Source organism: Physeter macrocephalus, unplaced genomic scaffold, assembly GCF_002837175.3.
Source record: "Physeter macrocephalus isolate SW-GA unplaced genomic scaffold, ASM283717v5 random_626, whole genome shotgun sequence".
Taxonomy (NCBI): domain Eukaryota; kingdom Metazoa; phylum Chordata; class Mammalia; order Artiodactyla; family Physeteridae; genus Physeter; species Physeter macrocephalus.
In genome coordinates, this window is record NW_021145806.1 from 1 (window position 1) to 15,637 (window position 15,637).

The 15,637-nt window shown below is 41.5% G+C and overlaps 1 protein-coding gene across 11 annotated transcripts in view; it reads left to right on the plus strand.

Annotated features, from left to right (window-relative positions):
• The first annotated feature begins 220 nt into the window (after positions 1-220).
• The window catches only part of ATP6V0A1 (ATPase H+ transporting V0 subunit a1), a 36,279-nt gene continuing 20,862 nt past the window's right edge, over positions 221-15,637 (plus strand). For 9 of the 11 annotated variants that reach the window (XM_055083068.1, XM_055083064.1, XM_055083065.1 and 6 more), the window contains exons 1-9: positions 2,821-2,906; positions 3,225-3,351; positions 5,218-5,300; positions 5,921-6,014; positions 8,244-8,456; positions 11,283-11,433; positions 12,336-12,475; positions 13,412-13,569; positions 14,016-14,106. In XM_055083068.1, coding sequence (XP_054939043.1) covers positions 2,824-2,906; positions 3,225-3,351; positions 5,218-5,300; positions 5,921-6,014; positions 8,244-8,456; positions 11,283-11,433; positions 12,336-12,475; positions 13,412-13,569; positions 14,016-14,106 — 1,140 coding nt within the window. In that variant the 5' untranslated portion in view covers positions 2,821-2,823. Of the gene's footprint in view, positions 305-2,820; positions 2,907-3,224; positions 3,352-5,217; positions 5,301-5,920; positions 6,015-8,243; positions 8,457-11,282; positions 11,434-12,335; positions 12,476-13,411; positions 13,570-14,015; positions 14,107-15,637 lie in introns of those variants that run through there. The other 2 variants (XM_028485689.2, XM_028485690.2) reach the window with 2 other exon arrangements.

A 15,637-nucleotide genomic window follows, 5' to 3' on the forward strand; every position in this document is an offset into this window, starting at 1 on the left:
CAATAATGAGTTAGCAGAAAATGGCTAAATCAGAAGATGATTCTTTGCATCTCCAGGCGTAGGGGTTATGATTGGCCAAGTGTGTAGAAAGGGAGACGTCAACATATATTGAATATTCTTATGATTTACAATGATTAAAAATTTGATTTAGCCATTTCTTATCCAGAGCATTTAAAGTGACTTGTTAATGATTATCCTTTTCTCAGTCTTCTTGCTTATGAAGAACTGTAAGAGCTGGAGAGATTTCTCTGCATCTTTTACCATAAGCACCATAACATATGAGAGCGTAAAGAAGACTGGAAAAGTAATGGTTAATGGCATGCAGATCCCTGCCTTCCTTTCCTTCTGAGTTTTCCATCCATCTGCTTTCTTTACTTTTCTTTCCCATCTGCCATCTCCTTTGGGGCTTGAGTGAATACCTTAGGTGAAGAAATATAATTTCTTTCTCAATGTAGATGGAAACGGAAGTGTTTGCTCTTGGTAATGTAGCTTGAACGGGATATGCCGCTTATACTGAAGTGCAGAAATAGAACTACTGAAGTTCTGCTACTTCCTTTTTTCAAGGCATGATTTTAGTATTCTGACTGGGGGGAAGGGGTAAATCAGAGGGCATAGCAAGTAATTTAGAAGAACCTTGGCAGTACTTTTATTAGAGAACCCAGATTAGTATTTAGATACTTGATGACATGGTTTTCAATATTGCTTTAAAGGCCCTCAGTTAGTGGTTGTGGACATCTAGTTTCTCATCAGGTACAATTATTTCATTTGAAAGATTTTAACTTTCCTCTCTAAGACTTAGGATTCTTAAGTATGAAATAGTGAAATTATTAATTAGAATATTATTGCAAATTTCTGTTTAATTTTAATTCTGCCGGGGGTTTTTTGGTTTTCTAATTCCCAGAGAATTCTGGATATACTCTTTGGAGTAGTCTAGTTGCTAAACACTACTTGCTGTTCCATCAGTTTTCCCCTTTAGAGCACATATGTTTGCACCGAGTCTGATCTTTATGGTTTACGTAATCCAGGTCTTGTGAACCATGTAGGGAAGTAGACAGGAGGCTTGTGGGTAGTAGTCAGTTTCACTGGTTTTTGGCAAGGGACATCCCAAGAGCAAGTTGAAATGCAGTAGTCACCTGGATCCTCAAAACAAGTTGCCTGTGGCTTGCAGTCAGCTGATCTGATTTTAAGTAGAAACAAAAAGAGCCCCCTAAGCTTCCATTTGAGGGCAAGTGGTAACCTGTGCCCCCATTATCTCATCTTAAAGTTTTCCAAATCTCATGACAGTATTTCTCTGCACTTCTGGTGTACCCAGTGCCTATCTTTCCTATTTTTTTTTTTTTTTTCCTTTTGGTTGTTGAGAGTAGATCCTGCTTCTAGAATTTACTTCGCAAACAATTGCTTTCACTTGTTTAGACTTTCAGACTTATATCATCTGGTTTATACTCAGTTCCCCACCCCCCACCCTTTGACTTTACGTTTATGGTCCTATGACTTTATCAAGAGGGGTTCCCACGTGGCATTTTTCTGTTAGTGGTGTTGACAGAAATAGAATCAAATTGAAATTTAGAGTGAAAATGATAGAGAAAAATTCTCCTGATTTTTTGTTTAGTTTTGCTTTTGAAAAGGAAGATTATTCTGGCTTCTAGTCTTTGGTCAAACATGTAGTGCATGGATATTGAAGTTGGGGAGGTCAGTCAGTGGAGAAGTCAGTTGGCCTTCATTTTTTAGGGTAGTTTCTCCTTCCCAATGAGAGGAAAGGTGGCAAGATGTATTATGAAGAGAGAGACTAGGAAATGTAGACCTACATCGGAGAAGGTCCTGCTCCTCCTTCATTTGATTGTATAAACTGTCATGGTGGAAATCATTTTAAATCTAAACAATCAAACTAGTCCACATGCTCTATATTGGCTTATTATCTGTTACTTTTTCTTCACTTCACTTGATTTAGATTGTCGGCTTCAGCTATGTTCTCAAGAATCCTTAAACTGTAAAGCCTACGTGAACTTTTTAATATTCCTAGATTCCTGGTCAGAAACTAGGACATTCAGATATGTTTTCACTTTTCCTTCCCTTTATTGATGCAATGGAGGCTCATGCCTGCCCAGCTATTGTGCTTCTTATCCTTTTGGACAAAGAAATACTCTTTAAATCCCATGGTTTGGAGCATTTTGTACAGTGGTCATGCTGAAAGTTCTCATATTCTGAATTTCTAAGAGCATGGAAAACCTAGAAATCTGGAGATGCCCCTTCTATCTTTCTCCTGTTCAAGACGGTGACAACGCCTTGCTTTCTTCCTTAGAAAGAGAGTCTCCATCTTTTGCATTCTTACCCAGAGAAAATTCTAGCTTGTAGCTGCCTGGAAAGTTGGTGTTGAATGTATCTGCAGAGCTGCCTGGTTTTTGCTCAAAAGGAAGAAACACTTCAGCTTCTATCCATATGCAGAGGTATTTCTTGGTGCTTTCATGGCTCATTCAGGGAAACATAAGAGAAAAAATGGTTTCCACCAAGTAACAGATTTATACAGGTGTTACCATCATTTAATGTTTTTTCCTTTATTCCTTATTTCTAAAACCATTTCCCCAGATGCTTTACTGGGGCAATTCTGCTTCCTTTACCTCTTGTTTCTTTCCTTTGTTTTCTTCCCCTGTTCTTTCTGTCTTCTTTTTGTAGGTATGTCTTCTCTTTTGGTGTTTTTTGTTTTTTTTTTTTTTCATCTTTATTTTCTGAACTTATCTCCTGGTTCCTCGTTCCCTGCATGCCACTAACTATTTTCATTAGATATTAATTGATTTGTGAATTCAGGCTGAATTGCATCATCAGCAGATGGCGGATCCAGACCTGTTGGAAGAATCCTCATCGCTCTTGGAGCCAAGTGAGATGGGAAGAGGCACGCCTTTAAGACTTGGGTATGTACCACTTCAGCCCTCTGTACTCAGTGGGGTCCTGTTCATTTTTGCTTTTCAAAAGAGCGGTGAGGCTGGGCATCCACCTGCTTCCAGGATGCCCTCTCTTCTTCTGAGCCCATTGTGAAGTGTTGCTAAGTCGCTTTGGATTCGGTTCCTGAGTTGTTCTGTCAACCCTCTGCTGAGTCCAGGAATCAGACTTCGGCAGCCCTTTTGACATAACAACGCATATCCTCCTGTTTGGCGTCTTTGCCCGCTGCTCTCACTTTCCTCCCATACCATGGCGTGGAATAGTTCCCAATCTGGCTCTTCTCCCCACAGCTTCGTGGCTGGTGTGATTAACCGGGAGCGCATCCCTACTTTTGAGCGCATGCTTTGGCGGGTGTGCCGGGGGAATGTGTTCCTGCGGCAGGCTGAAATCGAGAACCCCCTGGAGGATCCTGTGACTGTAAGACAAGGAAATTGCGTCTCATGGAGTAGGTCTTGTAAAGGGAGCTCAGAGCAGTAACGCAGCAGGTGCCACCTGAATCTGACCCTCCCATGGAGGAGCCCTTAGGTTTACTCTGCTTTGATCTATGAATTTGAAGGACTGCTCCTTTCCTCTTTACCTCCATCATATGTGTACATACACTGTATATGTGACGTATACATATATATTTTCAAGCTTTACCCGTGTAGGTATTATTTTGATTAGAAGTATGTTTTTTCCAGTTATTTTAAACTTTAGCTTTATATGTTTTCTGTTACTTATCTGGGGCCAAAAGAAAATTAACTTTCTGTGAAAATTAGCTTAAAGCAAGACATCTAGTTCCAAGACTGGTAACATCCATATGTAAAAAGAGGAGAGATTTCCTAAACTGTGATCTTTATAAGTTGATGAAACTTTAATTGGTAAAGTTTTTTGTCTACTTGTTTGTTGGGAGTTTTAGGAACTTAGTTTAAAGATTTATATTGTACAAGATAGGATGATCTTCCCCACCCAATGCTTTGGAAAGTAGGAATAGCTTAGCATCTTGACATTTGACATAATGGGACAGAGTTCTTAGCATAAACCTGCATTTAGAATGGTGAGTCCTAATTTCAGGGATGACAAGCAAAGAAGATTAAATGTTCTGCAAAAAATTTATTTCACTGTGGTATTAGTATTATTTAGAAACGTGGAGTTGGTTTTTATGTTCTCAAGTGTCTTTTGGGTTTCTTAAATTAGTATTCTTTTTTCTACCTAAGAAGAGAGGTTGAATTATGAGGCTTCTCAGAGTCGGTGAGTCATACAGCTAGAAATGATCCTGGTAAATGGATCTTCTCCTTAGTACCGAGGAGGAGTGTGGTGACACTTAGGTTACGGTGAGTGTCTCCTTACACGGAGGAGCAGTTTTATAGTCTTACCGAAGGCTGTCCTTGGGTTGTAGAGACGTGGTAGTCAGCAGTCACACCGAGTGTGGAGCTGTTCTCAGGAATATTCAGCCAAGTTCCTGGGCAGCAGAAACATTATTTTATCAAAAAATCGAGTAAGGGAGGGTCTGGATATCTACTGCAGAGCCGCTGCCAAAGAATGTGCTCCAGTTTATTCCCAGAGAACTTAGGAATTTCAGACTCTTGAGCCTTACTTTCTTCCCTCCTTCACTCTCTTTCCCTCTTTATCCTTCTATAATTTTGTCTGTTTTCCTGTAATAAAAGCTCTATAGGAATAGGAGAAAATACAGGCAACCAGAGACAATCCTGGTTGACACCCACTATAGCTTATTTTCCTGATCTTTCCTTCTAGCCTTTGCCTCATACTTCAGGGATAAACTTGGTATTTGGAATGGGTTGCCTTCCTCCCTGCCCCCTAAGGTGTAAATTGGCAGGAATCGTGAGATTCTGCATCAGCATTCTTCCCAGCTACTCAGTTCCTTGTAGTTATTCAGTCCCCTTTATCTGGAGTTTCTAAGCATGGGAATAGGCAGGAATGGCTTCCTTCTCTTTCCTCTTCTCTGTACTTACGTCATTTAGGCAATATAAGATTTATTCAGTTTAAAGTTGAATTGGTAAATAGGGCTAAATTCTTCTAAGAAGAGAATCATCTTTGCATCCGTGTCAATCTCCTGGTTGAGTTGAAAAACAAGTACAGAAAGATTTTTGCGAATCAGAGATTACAGGGCAAATCTTCTCGTAGTGGAGCTTAAGAAATGGATTGAGGGTAATGGTTAAAATACACAGTTGCCATACCCTTAAAAGATTCCAGTTGTTTCTATATCACCAAGAAAGTAAGTTACTTAAGAAGTTTTCTTCTGGGTTATAAGTCTGAATTCTTGGTTTTTGGTTTGGGGCCTAGGGAGACTACGTGCACAAGTCTGTGTTCATCATTTTCTTCCAAGGCGATCAGCTGAAAAACAGAGTCAAGAAAATCTGTGAAGGGTAAGAGGAAGGTGCCTCCCCCGAGGGTGCATCCAAGCCACCTAACTATTATTAAGCCTAGAGAATAGAGAAACACAAACCCTGTTAGTCCACCTTGACATGGTGAATATATCTTTTAATAACGTTAAGCTTATTTTAAACAATGAGAAATGGCCTAAGTTTATTGTTTTAGACTGTCAAAATCACAATTTCCTTTTCTTAGAAAAAGTAATTAGGACTCATGATTTATAAATTCTACGTTGTTCTGGGACAATGGGTCTTCATACCTAGCAGTGTACCGTAAGCACTGTGCCCTTAAACTCTTCTGAAATTCTGCCCATGAGATCTTTTTTCCATGCCATTTTTCTCCAGCAATTTATAATGTAATTTGTATCACCGTTTCTTTTTCTTTTTTTTTTAACCTAAAGGAATTTAATAGCTACAAAGAATGTCAAAACAGTTCAAATGTTGCTGCTGTGTCTGTAGGCTCCTTCCCATAAATAATTATTATTGATTAGTGCATCAGTCTGAACTAATCCTGTTTGGGTCCTTCTAGTAAGTTAACATTACTTTCTGAGATTACTTAAATTGGCTACGTTAAGGAATTTCAGTGTTTCTCAGGCTGTCTCTGCACATTCCAGGTTCCGGGCCTCACTCTATCCCTGTCCTGAGACGCCACAGGAGAGGAAGGAGATGGCTTCTGGAGTTAACACCAGGATTGACGATCTCCAAATGGTACACAGAGGCCTGGAGGGAATTTGTTTTTGTGAAATACTACAGTAGAAGACCATTCTTCTTCCTTGAAACATGATCAGTTAGTTTATTAGGCACCTGCAGCAGCCCAGGATACATTTCCTTTTTTTGCTATTTTTAATGCATTCCTTGAAACCTTCCCCCAGCTCCCATGGGGAATGACTTAAAAATGGCATGAATTATCTTCAAATAAGACAGGGATGAAATCTGAAATCTGAAATCGTTGTTGCCTGGAGTATTCAGTCCCCCTCCTCATGAGTCTGAGATATTTTTACAGTAAAGTATGCTTAGTTAAGAAAAAAATCAAATAACATAGAAGTACATATCAAGTCCATTCTGCCTCACACACACTGTCTCCAGAGCAGCCACTCTTAACAGCTTGGTGTGTATCCTTCTGGTCACCTTGAATCTGAACCACAGAGTGTAGCCAGTGAGTCCTGGTGTAACTCTTGTACCCAAGAAGAAACGTTTACCAAATTGCAGCGTGTGTGGTTTGCACACACCATGGTTGTCACGGGGTTCTAAGTAGGGAGTCGTGATTTATGCACGCGCGGAAGGAAAAGGGTGCCCAGTTGGAGCTTTGTTCCCTATTGAAAGGATGTGATGATTGCCCCCTTGAAACATTTATAAACATACTTAATCCCAAAGGCAGTTCTTTCCAGCAGGGGCAGATTGTCAGAGAAACGTTGTAACTCCCATTTCGGCATCCTTTCTCATCTTTCCCTCCAACCCCCGTTGTACATGACCCACCGACTTGACCTGTTGCCAGCTCCTTTCAGATACACTTACCTGCTTAACCAAGGGAGGAGTTTTTTTAGAACTGCTGGTGGGTGATAAGCCATGCTCGTACATTCTGGGTTCTAGGACTGTTCTACCCCCTCCTTATGAGGTAGGCTTGTGGTAGATTTTGAAGAGCATGTGCAATAGTCGTTATAAATGACTAGAATCTGATTTTTAAAACACCGAACTGTGTGAAGTAAAATTTTAAAAGGGTTTGAATACCAAGGAGTCAGATGTGTGGGCGTGGGCTGGTGGGGAAAGAGAAAAGCAAATAGAACATTGCTTGCAAGTTTATTTAGCATCCTTCCAGAAGTTTAAATAGTAATTGTGAAATTGTCAACAACCAGGAAAGAAAGTAGCTTTGTTCCTTTATTCTCAAGTGATACAAGAGTTTCCCTAGCATGCCATGGCTTTTTTTTTTTTTTTTTTTTTTTTAAATTCTCATGGAAGTTACTTTCTACTGCCCAAGACAGTTTCTCAGGGAGCAGTGACGACTTTTTTTCCAAACTGACTTGAAAAGCCAGCTATGATGGAGACTTGAGCTAAAATGATTAATGTATAGTTTTTTCCTCTTCAAACAAAATGTGGAGATTTAAGGGAGATTCTCATGGGCAAGTGTGAATGGTGGGGTGCTTGCCCAATTTTGGCTTAGCCCCTCTTCTGCTATAGAAATCTTAGATATTTGGTGATAAACAAGGCAGTAGAATGTAAAGTGTTCCTGGCCCTTCCTCCCACTCTATTCTTGGCAATGTGATTCCTCCAAGGGAACTCTGTACTGGTTTCCAAAGGATCAGGCTTCCTGGGGAGAAAAGAAGCCTGACAGAAGAATCAAGCCTTATCTGCTCCATGCTGACCGTGGTATGTGGCGGTATAAATCCCCTCTAAAGGCCGTGGTGTCTCCTCCCCCTGGCAGGCAGCCTCTCTTGGTAGAGGCAGATGCTGGTGTTCAGCAGTGCCTCTGTCCCCCCAGTCCCTGAGGCTGGCTTATGTTCAGCAAGCGTTCTGCAGCTTGCCGTTCTTAAGTGGGGATTTGAAAACTTGGTCAGCTCCTGGGCCTGTGATGCTGACTCCTTTGAGTTACAGGCTCCATGTGGAAAGTCCTTGCTCTTTAGTGAGCCAGATAAAAGCCAGTGACCTACATTGTTCTGCTGCGGATTTTGTGGTAAGATTAAATTTAGAGAGAAAAGCTAAAAACCATTTTCTCAGGTTTCTTTTCAGCTTGAAGCTAAATGAATGTGAATGTTAGTCATTGGAACTCTAATTTCTTATAACTTGGCCCAAAAAAAAAAAAGGAGAAAATTCTAGCCAGAGGAAGAAAAAACCCAGATCCCCACCTGCCCTTCTCAGAAAGCTGTGCCTCTTTGCCTTCATATCCTGAAATCTAAGACTGGTGTCAGAAGGATCCCCGTCTGCTCCTTTCTCTCCCAAAAGGTTCTGAATCAAACGGAGGATCACCGCCAGAGGGTTCTGCAGGCAGCTGCTAAGAACATCCGTGTCTGGTTCATCAAAGTGCGGAAGATGAAGGCCATTTACCACACTTTGAACCTGTGCAATATAGATGTGACCCAGAAGTGCCTGATTGCGGAGGTCTGGTGCCCTGTCACTGACCTTGACTCCATCCAGTTTGCGCTCAGGAGGGGCACGGTGAGTCCCCCACAGCTAGCAGTGCAGCCTACAGCCAGGAAGAGAGGATCCCATCCATAGTAACATGAACTCATTACATTTTTATGGCATTTTTAGTCTCAGAGTTCTTTAGTATACTCATCTTGTATCCTGACAGTACATTTCGTATATGCTTATTTTTCAAATGTAGAAATTGCAGTTGTAAAAAGGATTACATGATTTGGTCAGATACCCATGATCCTTCAGGGTAGCTCAAAATCAGAACATCAATTTCCTGATCCACTCTCTCTGTCCATTAGACTAGTTCCATAATATAACCCTCGCAGTTCCATTTAGTAGTTAATCAGAGCTACTGCCCTATCCAAAGCACTGATCTAGGGGCCAGGAGGTACAGAGATGTAAAAAATAGGCCTTCAAGTATCTTAGGACTTATTTGAAGAGGCTGATGTGCATACAACAGAGTCTGTGCTAAGAGTAGTTTATGTGTGTGGAGGGAAGGAAGGCACTAGCTTTTCCAACTAGGATGATCAGAAAAAGCTTCAAGAAGGTGGTATTTATTCAGGGCTTTGAAGAATGGGTAAGATGTCGACTGGCAACAATAAGAAGAAAACAGGACACAGGCAGGAAATACAGTGTGACCATGTGTGGTTGGGCCAGAACGGGAATCGTAATGGGTGAGCCGAAAGAGCAGGAGGCAAACCTAGGTCAGGGAGACTGGAACCTAATTGTCAAGGGTTGTTTATTTCTGTTTTGTTTTTTTTAATAAATTTATTCATTCATTTATTTTTTGGCTCTGTTGAGTCTTCGTTGCTGGACGCGGGCTTTTCTCTAGTTGCGGCGAGCGGGGGCTACTCTTTGTTGTGGTGCGTGGGCTTCTCACTGCGGTGGCTTCTCTTGTTGCGGCGCATGGGCTCTAGGCGCGTGGACTTCAAAAAGCTTCAAGAAGGTGGTATTTATTCAGGGCTTTGAAGAATGGGTAAGATGTCGACTGGCAACAATAAGAAGAAAACAGGACACAGGCAGGAAATACAGTGTGACCATGTGTGGTTGGGCCAGAACGGGAATCGTAATGGGTGAGCCGAAAGAGCAGGAGGCAAACCTAGGTCAGGGAGACTGGAACCTAATTGTCAAGGGTTGTTTATTTCTGTTTTGTTTTTTTTAATAAATTTATTCATTCATTTATTTTTTGGCTCTGTTGAGTCTTCGTTGCTGGACGCGGGCTTTTCTCTAGTTGCGGCGAGCGGGGGCTACTCTTTGTTGTGGTGCGTGGGCTTCTCACTGCGGTGGCTTCTCTTGTTGCGGCGCATGGGCTCTAGGCGCGTGGACTTCAGTACTTGTGGCACACGGGCTCAGTGGTTGTGGCTCGCGGGCTCTAGAGCGCAGACTCAGTAGTTGTGGCGCACAGGCTTAGTTGCTCCGCAGCATGTGGGATCTTCCCGGACCAGGGCTCGAACCTGTGTCCCCTGCATTGGCAGGCAGATTCTTAACCACTGCACCACCAGGGAAGTCCCATGAAGGGTTTTTAATACCAGGTTAGTGGCTTTAAATATTATCCCAGAGGGAGTGGAGAGACATTGGAAGTTATTTAGCAGTGAAAGGACATGACCAAAACGGTTTTAAAAGAGTAATCCAGGGACTTCCCTGGTGGTCCACTGGTTAGGACTCTGTGCTTCCACTGCAGGGGGCCCGGGTTTGATTCCTGGTCAGGGAACTAAGATCCCATATCCCACATGCCTCGAGGCATGGCCAAATAAATAAATAAATAGAATAAAATGAGTAATCCATTGATAGCATCTGAGTGGGATTGGTGAGTAGAGAGAGTCTACAAGTAGAGGTTCAGTTAGGAGGTTATTGTAAACACAGAGCAGTAAGTGATAATGACCACTGCAGTAAGACTTGGCAATGGGAAAAGCAAATAATGATGAATTTGTGAGACATGCTGAAGGAGGTATCCATTGGTATATTTGGCATTCAGCAATATGCAGGAGAAGTACAAGGAGAAAAAATTAAACATGTTTCTGAGGCATCAAAGCTGGGTGGCTGGTAGAATAATAGTTTCATTGATGGAAGTAAAAGTTCAGCAAGAGAAACTTATTGATAGGAGAAAGATGATAAGTTCAGTTTCAGTCACTTTGAGGGGTTGGACAGAAATCCACATGGAAATCTCAAGCAGAAAATGGGATAGGTTCTCAAAAGAAAGGGCAACATGAAAAAAATGGGATGCATGAAGTTGGAAGGGCGTGAGACCTCCAAGAGAGAAAATAAGGAGCTAATAATAGAACGTTGGGGCCCCTGCAGTGTTACAGGCAGGGGAGGAAGAGCCAGCAAAGAGACAGGAAAGGCATTGTTGGTAAGCAGAAGAGGTAGCTCTCCGGTGTCAGGGGCTTGTATATAAGAGAAAAGACCTTTGGATCCGGTGATGAGCCAGCCACTTTGGCTAAGCATGCTCTGCTAGACTACAAGGATTAGGGAGTTAAGAGTAGGTGGCGAAGGAAGAAAGTCAGAGAATAACTTTGCTTCCTCCATAAAAGGAGAAGAGAACGATGACATTGTAGACAGGCAGATAAGTATGTCTCCAGAGGAGGTACCACATTTTCTTTGGTTACATATTTTAGAATTAATTTTTTTTTCATGGTGAGGATAGTTTTCCTGAGACTTCATTTAAATCTTTCATTGTAAATTTTATAGCTAGTTCCAGTTTCCCCAAAGACCCGAAAGCTTGAGACATAATTTACATAAAAGAAAATACACATATCGATGAGTTTTGATAAATATATATGCCTGTGTAACCACCATCACAATTAGGAGGGTGACCTGATTCTGAAATATGTGCTTTATGTTTCCCAGGAACACAGTGGCTCCACCGTGCCCTCCATCCTGAACAGGATGCAGACAAACCAGACTCCCCCAACCTATAACAAAACCAACAAGTTCACGTGTGGCTTTCAGAACATAGTGGATGCTTATGGAATTGGAACTTACCGAGAGATAAATCCAGGTAAAAAAGCTTGAATCTTTTCCCTCTTAGAGGTTTTATTCTTTGTTATTTCTTTCAGTGCCTCACTCTGAATGCAATTGAACACAACTGGCTCAAAACTAAAGATGTTGTCAAGGCCTCAGCTGTTGTGTATTTCCTGTGAGGAGGTGCCTGTTTGGATACAGGGAGTGAGGTTTATCGCTGGGTGGCACTCCTTTAGGAGGTGGTTTTATAGGAGTTTTATAGGAATGAGGTCCGTGGATTGGATTTCTCTCTTTGCCCTCGTGGCTGTACAGCACCTGGCTTTCTCTTGCACACCATTTGCTGGAACTGCTTTAAGCAAAAAGTTTTTTCCAAGGTAATTGATATTTTAAAATAGCTTCCCTGTTCCAGGTTAGACAGAGAAAATATAGCAATTGTTGACCATTTTAGGCACAAGGCAGATTTGTCCTCTGTTCAGAGTTAATGATTAAATCCAGGGTCTGAGAATTCATTTTCAGTGGGAGCCTTCTGCAGGACCTGCTTTGCTCCAGGTTCTGGGCTTTCTCCCACTCACCCAGTGGCTTTTTTCAGCTGGTTACTATACAAGGGAGGAAAGCTGGCCTGCCCCAGGAGCAGTGTCCCAGGGGTGAGAGAAAGGAATCAGAGAACAAACCACACTGGTGCCAAGTCTAGAGACAAAACTTTCATTTCCTGTGTGGTTCTTTGTTGAAAATGCTGGCAGTAGCTGGGATGCCACCAGAGCTGCTTTGTGAGGCTGTGCAGATCCTGCCGTGAAAGTTATCCCCTGCGAGTCCCTCCGACCAACAGCTTGGGAATAAGTCACCTTATATTGATCTTAGATGATGGAGAGGGATGTGATATGTTCGGAATTGCTGCGGTTTTCTGTACTTGGTCTTTTTCCTTCTTTGGTTTCTTTATAGCTCCATATACCATCATCACTTTCCCTTTCCTATTTGCTGTGATGTTTGGGGACTTTGGCCACGGCATTTTGATGACCCTTTTTGCTGTATGGATGGTGTTAAGGGAGAGCCGGATCCTCTCCCAGAAGAATGAGAATGAGGTAATGTTTTGTTTGTTTTTGATAGAAACTCAGAAACATAAGATAATTTTATTATTTTCTTGACGTATTTCTAATATTTTTCTCCTATAATCTTTGGCTGCTTACAATCATTGTCTCTTCATAGGGCAACACATTTATAATAATTTTGTACTGACAGAAGGATAATTCAGTCTTTCCTCTAGCATGATTGATGGAAGTGTATTTATTATATTTTTATTTTTATTTATTGAGATATAGTTGATTTGCAATATTATATTAGTTTCAGGTGTACAACATAGTGATTCAAAAATTTTATAGATTATACTCCACTTATAATTATTATAAACTATTGGCTCGGGGGCTTCCCTGGTGGCGCAGTGGTTGAGAGTCCGCCTGCCGATGCAGGGGACGCGGGTTCGTGCCCCGGTCCGGGAGGATCCCACATGCCGCGGAGCGGCTGGGCCCGTCTCTATTCCCTGTGCTGTACAATATATCCTTGTAACTTATTTATTTTATACATAATAGTTTGTACCTCTTAATCCCCTACCCCTATCATGTCCCTCCCCCCTTGCCTCTCCCCACTGGTGACCACTAGTTAATTCAAGAACGAGGTAATGTTTAAGTTACATCTGTGTTGGTCTGAAACTTTATAATTTCTCAAGCATTCATTATGAAAATTATGATCTGGAAATCTTTGATCCCTGAATTTATAGAGAAGTTGTAGAGACTATTTAGAGAATAGAGAAGTTATTTTCATTTTAACACTGAAGAGGTCATGTGCTGTGAAAGTAAATTTCTTGTTAGCGTTGTATTTTGGTCTTTACTTCAAGCTCTCTGACCCAGAATGGGGTAAGAGTGGTGTGAGAGGAAGGGTCTAGTACATTCTAAATAACACTGTCACGACATTAGCTGCAGCTAATGAGTACATTTCATTGACCTCTTTCTCCTGGCTCCCAGATGTTTAGCACTGTGTTCAGCGGACGGTACATTATTCTGCTGATGGGTGTGTTCTCCATCTACACTGGCCTCATCTACAATGATTGCTTTTCCAAGTCTCTTAATATCTTCGGGTCATCCTGGAGTGTGCGGCCAATGTTTACTTTATACAATTGGACGTAAGTTGCAAAGAAGCTGAAAGTCAAAGCTTACTCCTTTCGTGTTCAGCTCTGGTTTTCCAGACAAGTGGTAAACTAACACTTCTTTAGGAAGCGGTTGACACTGTCTCTAGTCCAAAAGAATGTAGTGTCTCCTCTTATTTATGCTGCATCCTGGGAAGTGCTTTGTGATTTGTTCAGCATTGTTAAGGAACTGAAACTGTAAATTAGGCACATTGATTCTTTTTGTAAGTTAAAAGCGGGTTCCCCAGTTTCCCTACCTGTGTTTAATTTTTGTTTTTGTTATCTCTGATCCCTTCTCACTCTCTGATGCTAATCCCTCCTCTTTTATTGAAGAGACAAAATAGCTATAGTATCAATGGTTTCTTTGGGGATCAGTTTCTGGACCCCAGTAATTTCCCTCTCTTGAATAAAAAATAAATGCAGCTTTTCTCCTAACATGGTAGGGAAGAGACGGTTCGGGGGAACCCTGTCCTCCAGCTGAACCCAGCTGTCCATGGAGTTTTCGGTGGACCATATCCTTTTGGCATCGATCCAGTAAGAGCACTTCTTTTCTATATGTCTGACACCAAATGTTTTAACTGAAACCCAGAAGTGAGAGAATGAAAATGAAGATAAATAGTCATTTGGGTTTTAGTTAACATATTTTTAGAAAACGTCATTGTATCTGTCCAGAGCACTTTAAAGCCGCAAGAGATCCAGATGCCTTGGGGAGCCAAGTAATTTTTCCTGCACTGCTTATTTTAGAGGTGGCTAATAATACTGACTCTGGGAAGACTGATTTTCAAGACTCCTTCCCAGTTTATTTTTGTTTAACTTAGTTTGGTTTTTATTTTTAGCAGATGTTTTAACAAAGAAAAATAGCTCTTTTCTATGGATTTTAGATATCCATTCTTATCTTTACATACTTAGACAAAAGCTTATCCCAGAATTTTATTTTTTTTCAAATACTTAGGCAAGTAAAGTGTGATCAAGTCTTTTGTGTTATGTGCTTAAACAGGGGAGGCGGGGGCGGGTGTGTGTGTGGAATTTAAGCCTAAATGTTAGATTGTAAGGATTACAAAATTCCAGCGGAAAAGCAGATCAGTATGGACCAGAAAGATTAAGTTTCTTGTAAAAAATGGGAATTAATCTGGCCTTTGAAAAATATTTCAGATTGTGATAGGTGAAGAGAAGTGTGTGCCAAAGCATAGACATAGGGAGATACAAAGTTAGTTATTTTAATTATTATAGAAATCAGTGGTACTGAAATGCTTACTATGGCTCAGAGACTGTACTGAGCCCTCAGCATGTCTGATTTATGCCCAAACAATTCTATTAGGTAGGTACTGCTATCTGTATTATACAGATAAGGAAACTAAGACTTGGAGATATTTAATAAGATTTCATATGTACATTTAACAGATGTTTACTGAATCCCTATTGTCTGCAAGGCATAGCGCCTGCTGGGGGAAACACATAATTCTAACACACAGCTCCTGCCCTCAAGTAACTTGGAATCTAATAATAATATTATCTCACATTTAGGTAGTGTTCTGTAGTTACAGAGCTTTTTTTGCAGACATCTCATTTGGTGCTTACAGGGTAGATACTGAGTTTAAAGTGCCTGTGGGACACCCGGGTATAAATGTCCATGAGGCAGTTGGAGTTGCAGAACGTCAGGCAAGACTGGGGCTGCAGAGAGAACCAGCCACAAGTTGTCAGGTTAGAGGTCACCGAGGATGAGCTCTTCATGAGGAGGCCAGTTCAGAAAAAAAGATGCTGGGCTAGATGGTGGAAGATCTGGCTTATCAGGGTACAGAGTTTGCACTTTATCATAGAGATGACAGTAGGGCTTCTGGGAGCTTTTAGCGCAGGGAATGACTGCCTCGGAGTCACGATTTAGGAAACATAATCTGATGGCCAAGTGGAGGCAGAACTGTCAGGAAAATTTTACAGGCATCCAAGCCTTAGGTGACAAAGCATAAGGCAATTAATTTTTAAAAATAGATGGAAGGGGCTTCCCTGGTGGCGCAGTGGTTGAGAGTCCGCCTGCCGATGCAGGGGACACGGGTTCGTGCCCCGGTCA